Source organism: Oryctolagus cuniculus, chromosome 1 (genome assembly GCF_051225735.1).
Source record: "Oryctolagus cuniculus isolate XC-2025 breed Fujian yellow rabbit chromosome 1, ASM5122573v1, whole genome shotgun sequence".
Lineage (NCBI taxonomy): Eukaryota > Metazoa > Chordata > Mammalia > Lagomorpha > Leporidae > Oryctolagus > Oryctolagus cuniculus.
Genome location: NC_142867.1, coordinates 46,058,718 through 46,064,987, shown reverse-complemented (window position 1 = coordinate 46,064,987; position 6,270 = coordinate 46,058,718). Strand labels below are relative to the sequence as shown.

The 6,270-nt window shown below is 49.3% G+C and overlaps 1 protein-coding gene across 7 annotated transcripts in view; it reads left to right on the top strand.

Annotated features, from left to right (window-relative positions):
* Nucleotides 1–1,580: 1,580 nt before the first annotated feature.
* PRMT3 (protein arginine methyltransferase 3) overlaps nucleotides 1,581–6,270 on the top strand; it is a 156,232-nt gene continuing 151,542 nt past the window's right edge. For 6 of the 7 annotated variants that reach the window (XM_089310622.1, XM_002708975.6, XM_089310617.1 and 3 more), the window contains exons 1-3: nucleotides 1,581–1,877; nucleotides 2,181–2,316; nucleotides 3,719–3,801. In XM_089310622.1, coding sequence (XP_089166748.1) covers nucleotides 1,850–1,877; nucleotides 2,181–2,316; nucleotides 3,719–3,801 — 247 coding nt within the window. In that variant the 5' untranslated portion in view covers nucleotides 1,581–1,849. The remainder of the gene's footprint in view (nucleotides 1,878–2,180; nucleotides 2,317–3,718; nucleotides 3,802–6,270) is intronic. The other variant, XM_089310610.1, reaches the window with a different exon arrangement.

Here is a 6,270-nt window from a genome sequence, read left to right as displayed (position 1 = left end):
TTATAGCATCAATGGACACTGGAGGATAGAGGTATATATATTCTTAAAAGGGAGAGGATATTCCCCATGTCAGTCCTCCAGAGAAAGAGGCATACTCTAGGGCAGGCTGGGGTCCTGGAATCAGTTGTAATAAGCAGATGGGACACTTTCCTCCTACCCACTGGGGTTCCCTAGTGGCTGGATTTTCAAGAGCCTAAGTGGGTCCCAGTGCTGACAAATGTGGTCTCCAGGAAAAGAGGCAGCTGATGGGGGTGCCCCATGAGCATATGCTGAGACCAGTGGCCAGTTTTAACGTATTTCCTTACCCACAAACCTTCAGGCAGGTATCGTTCAATCCTCCAGTCTGATATCAAAAGTGAAGTGGGATGATGGAAGAGGGTCTGTGTTCATCTTTGCAGTGTGGAGAAAAGCAGCCCACTCCTGAGGCCCACCCGGTGGTGAGAGGTGAGCTTCAAGGGACAAGATTCTGGTCCACTCAGCCCTCCAGGCTGGGCGCGACTTCTACTTAACATTGGTGACCTGGTTGTCACTGAGTCAGCAGGTTTCCCCTCGCATGCAACACAGAGATGAGCCTGGCTGGATGAGTTCGTTTTGGAAATACAAAGGGAAAAATTCGATGGGCCCTGAATGCGTTCTTGAATTTACTCAGCAAACACCGAGTACTGCCTGTGTGCCAGGCACTAGGGCTACGTCAGTGAACAAAGCTCTTATCCAAGGGAGCCGGCAGATGCTCTGGCACTGTCATAGAAAGTAAAGGGGCTTCACAAAGGTGGTGGGAAAGTGGAATGAAGAGTTTGCATTTGGGTGCAAAAAGATTTTGAAATCCATGTTTAGTGTTTTCCTATGATGCATTTTTCTAAGCACTATGAAAAACTTTTTTGCACCAAAAAGTCATTTTGACGGTTCAACGTGGCCTCCAGGAGTTCCCAGTTAAGGGAGAGAGTGCATTCAGAACAGTCAGCCATAACACAAAAGCATCGCTTTCTTTATGGGCCAGGCCGCGTGATAATGTGACATATGGCCTTTTACCTCATCGTGGAAACAATCGAGCTAAAAAACGGTACGTGCTCTTGAAATAACAGTGGAAGCTATTTTTAGAAATGGTGGTCTCCGGAAAGACACTCCAGTTAGACCAAAGGAGGACCACCCATTTGCAGTGTTCAGTCCCCTCCTCACTTGGGTTACTCAGGGCGAGCCCAGGACCTGCGAAACCTGTGTCTGCACCGGGCTTCCTCCGCCACCAGAGGGCGCTGAGGGGTGGTCGCTCCTCCACAAAGCGCTCATCCTAGGAAACAGCCTTCCAGGCTCGGAGCACGCCATTCCGACCGTAAAACTGCACTGGCGTCTCACCGTATCAGGGCTCAGGGCGGCCGGCCGGGACCCCTCTCTGAGGCCTGCCGCTGCTCAAAGAGGGGTCTCCCACCAGACTGCGACGCCCACAGCTCATTACGGCGCTGTGTCAGCGCGCACAGCGCTCACCCTGCGGCAGCAGGAGGTGGGCCCCAGCCCATCGCCCCGCCCACTCGGCCCCACGTGATACTCCAGTCCCTAGCCCCGCCCACTCAGTCCCACGTGATAACCACCGCGGCCGCGAGGCCGGAAGCGCTCGCGAGCTAACGCGCGCTCTCGTTCCGGGTCGTCCACGGAGTTGTCCAAGCCCAGGCCCTGCCGCGCGCCCGCGCTCTCATTTCGGGTCGTCCACGGAGTTGTCCAAGCCCAGGCCCTGCCGCGCGCCCGCGCTCTCGCGTTCCCGGATCCCCGGCCCAGCGAGCTTGGCGGCGGCGGCTGGGCGCGCGTGGCCCGGCCGGTCCCCGCCCCCAGACACGCGGGGCTCCCGGGTGTCTCAGCCATGTGCTCGTTAGCGTCGTGCGCTGTCGGTGGGTACCCCGGCCCCTCAGCACCGGCCATGCCAGCCCCCGCCCCAGTCCCCGGCCCAGCCCCAGGGTGTGCCGCCGTGGAGCTGGAGAAAGACCTTCCGCTCGCCCCGGCGCCTTCTGACACGCGGGCCGGGGCCGTGGGGCCTTGTCGGGGGTGGAGTCGGGATGGAGGTGGTGCTGGGTGGGGACGGCGGGCCAGCGCGGCCGTAGGGCCCACCGGGGAGTGCCCTGTGCATCCCGCGAGCCCCGCGGGCTGCGGGGCGCACAGGTGTCCGGCGGCGCTGACTGTCGTGCATGTGTTAGGCGGCCGGGGCGCTGTGGAGGAGGCCGAGGACCTGCCAGAACTGTCGGACAGCGGTGACGAGGCCGCCTGGGAGGATGAGGACGAGGCCGAGCTCCCCCACGACAAGCAGCAGACCCCCTGCCTGTTCTGTGACAGGTGCGTCCGTCTGAGCACCCGGCTTGCTGAGAAGGAAGAGCCCACGGGGCGCAGCGGGTTTTACGCTGCCTGCCTCCTTGGGCCTCGGGGGCCCCTGTGTAGGATCAGACCGTTTTGCGCTGCGTCTGTGGTTCCCACTTTGGCGTGCACCCTCCTCCCTTGAGTCAGTTAAGACTACTACACATGCTCAATTCTGCACCTCGGGGACGGGTCTGGAACTCTGGGACACCCTCAGGTGATTCTAGTCTTGGTAGCTTGGTTAACACCTGTGGGAGCCACGCTGAAGCAGATAATTGCTAAAGGCCCTTCAAGACTTTGCATTCTGTAATTCCTTGACCATTGGAGAAACGTTGACCATTGGTGAAACGTTTCCATTTGAGCCCGTTCCATCCTGTTGTTCGGCTTAAGCAGCCCCCTCCACCTGTCGAAAAGGAAGGGATTGATGGCCTTTTCACTTAGGGAAAAGAGACTGCAGTATCAATAGCTTGCCCGAGGCCACAAAGTGGTGATATCTTTCCCACTTAAACTTCTGCCTCTTAGTCTCAAGAAGTTCTGACTTTGATTGCTGTGGGCAAGTAGGCATGGGAGAGGCATGGCTGACATTGGCCAGTGTGACTTCAATACACATTTTCTAGTGTCTCCTACCTCTGGGCATGGTGCTGGTTGGTAGTCTGTCCACGTTCCCGTTGGGTGGGCCAGTTGGCTGCATAGCCTCTAGTTGTCATGCAGTAATATTTATTGAGCATCAGGCATGCTGTGTCTTGCGATAGGCTCCATGAGTAGGGCAAGTAGCCTAGCTCGCTAAGCATTTGTTGAGGTCTAACTACAGTGTCTGTGCTAGGCCTCTGCAAGAGGTCCCCAGCTACCTTCTATGTCATTCGGCTTTGCTGGTCGTCATAAGGGCGTGGTCCTGTACTGCAGGTTCTTTGGGAACACTCCCAAGATTGCTTTTGAAATAGGGCACTTTGGGAATGCACGAGCTGTAAGCTTGCATTTATGGCTTTATTTCTAAAAGCTGTTTGAGCTGTGCCAGGTCAAAGCCTCTGAAAGCAAAGTTGACCCTTGAGGATCAAAGAATTCTCTAGAAGGGAGTTTTCAGGCCTTGTGGGAAACAAGGTCTCTCGAAGGGAACTCTTCAAAGCCCATTGATAAAATCGGTGCTGTTCTTCAGTGAATAAATTAACTTCCACATTTAATTTGCCCTATGTGTAAAATGGGACCCAGTAGTACTAATTCCCTTTAGAAGTGCTGGATTCTGTTCTTTTCGTTTGCAAGTGTGTGCTCCATCTTATTTGAAAATAGAATTAGAAAATAGCTGGGTGAAAAAAGTATACATTTAACATGAAACCCGTATTCAGACTTCTCCAAGGCCTGTTCCATGAAGCTGTTCTTGATTTTCCAGGTTGTTCACATCAGCCGAAGAGACATTTTCACACTGTAAGTCTGAGCATCACTTTAGTATTGACAGCATGGTCCATAAACATGGTGAGTGTTTTTAGAATTGAGACGATTTGAGTTGTGAAATTTGAGTTCAAATTTGATGATTTCTCAGTCTCTTTGTATACAAGTCTGAAACAATGAAACATACAGTAATATCTTCTGTAAATGCAGTTTTTTGACAAGTGATTTTGAGAAGGTTAATAACTCACCCTTATAGGCAAGATTCACAGTATTTTTCTTTCTTTTTTAAGATTTTTTAAAAGATTTATTTATTTGAAAGTCAGAGTTACACAGAGGAGAGGCAGAGAGAGAGAGATCGAGAGAGATCGAGATCTTCATCCACTGGTTCACTCCCCAAGTGGCTGCAACAGCCAAAGCCAGGAGCCAGGAGCTTCTTCTGGGTCTCCCACATGGGTGCAGGAGCCCAAGGACTGGGGCCATCTTTTCTTTTTAAGATTTATTTATTAATTAGTTATTTGCAAGTCAGAGTTACACAGAGAGAGGAGAGGCGGGGGTGGGGGGTCCTCCATCCGATGGTTCACTCCCCAATTGGCCACAACTGCTGGAGCTGTGCTGGTTGGAAGCCAGGAGCTTCCTCTGGGCCTCCCACGTGGTGCAGGGGCCCATGGACTTGGGCCATTTTCCACTGGTGTACCAGGCCATAGCAGAGAGCTGGATTGGAAGTGGAGTAGCCAGGTCTCAAACTGGCGCCCATATGGGATGCTGGCACCTCAGGCCAGGGCATTAACCTGCTGTGCCACAATGCCGGCCCCTTTTTTAAAGATTTATTTATTTATTGGAAAGGCAAAGTTACAGAGAGGCAGAGGCAGAGAGAGAGAAGTCTTTGATTGTCTGGTTCGCTCCCCAAATGGCTGAAACGGCCAGAGCTGGGCCAATCCAAAGCCAGGACCCAGGAGCTTCTTCCAGGTCTCCCATGCAGGTGCAGGGGGCCCAAGGACTTGGGCCATCTTCTGCTTTCCCAGGCCATAGCAGAGAGCTGGATCAGAAGTGGAGCAGCCGGCACTTGGACCAGCGCCCACATGGGATGCTGGCACTGCAGGTGGTGGCTTGACCTACTATGCCACAGCACCAGCCCCCACAGTATTTTTCTTAAGATGTATTTGTTTGTTTGAAAGTCAAGAGAGAGAAGGAGACAGATCTTCCATCTGCTGTTTCATTCCCCACGTGGCCAAAACAGCGAGGAGCCAGGAGCTTCATGTGTGTTTCCCACGTGGGCGCAGGGGCCATTTTCCTCTGCTTTTCCCAGGCCCTTTGCAGGGAGCTGTATCAAAAGTGGAGCAGCCAGGATGTGAACCAGTGCCCAAATGGGAAGTCAGCTATGCAGGTGGTAGCTTTCTCTGCTCTGCCCCAGTTCACAGTATTTGAGCTTATGATGGCTTCACAACTAAAAGGAGGGAAAAAAGATAAACACTTTGGTGTGTGATTGAAGTTTTGACCTATTTGAATTAGGGAAGGAAACAGTGGAGGTGGACTTGAGAAAAGGAGATACATCATCATGAAAAGAGGTAACTTCATCACATCCAGGCACATCATAGACTTCAGGGCCTACAGAATTGAGTTTTATAAGAAATGTGGTAGAGAGTATTGAAAAAGGGAATGATAAAATTAAGGTAGTACGTGAAATAGGTGGTAATTGCATTGAAACCTGCATTTAAACATACTTGGTGGTTAAAGCCTTCAACTGAATTACTATACTGTTACACTAAAGTGAGCTAAATAATAAATATTATTCTTCAATAATATTCAAACAATATTACTGAAGTATTCTTCAATAATATTCAAACACCAGATAGAATTTTAGGTCTCAGAGGAATATGTGATATAATGTGTTTATACATCATAAATTCAACTGCATTGACTTTTGTAAGACATCAATGACAACCATTTTTCTTCGATTTTTAGTATGGCATTTGTAAACTGAATGGAATAACACTTAAGTAGTAATTTTGTGTTTTTCAGTTACCAATATAAAGCCCTTAGTATGTTTTTAAAGCTACTTCATAACAATATTTTTCATGACAAATAGTAAGCAGTTTGTCATTGCTTTCCTTTGTGTTAAATGCTGCTTTGTTTCTGGAAAGATACAAGAACCAGATAACAAGCCTCATTATTTTTAATTTGCACTAACTTTATATAAGCTAATAAACTTTGACTATTCTGTGTCCCAGCAAAATTATAATTTGGTAGGCACCATAAAAAATAGAGATTGAGAAACTTTCAGCTCTCATGTTAACTGCCAAATACTTGATAAAATCTAGGACTTAATTTTCTGGCTTTGTGTTGTTCTGACAAATGAGTATAATTCTAAAAATTAATCTCCCGTTTTTATAAATACAAGAAAAGCACTTAATTTTGTCATCTATGGCTGCTTCTCAAAATATTTAGAGTTAAAATATCAAAATTACTATTTCTAATTAATAAAAAATGCAAAATACTGTAGTAGAGGTCAGACATTTTACTGTCTAATCAGAAGTTTTTATAGGACAGATTAAA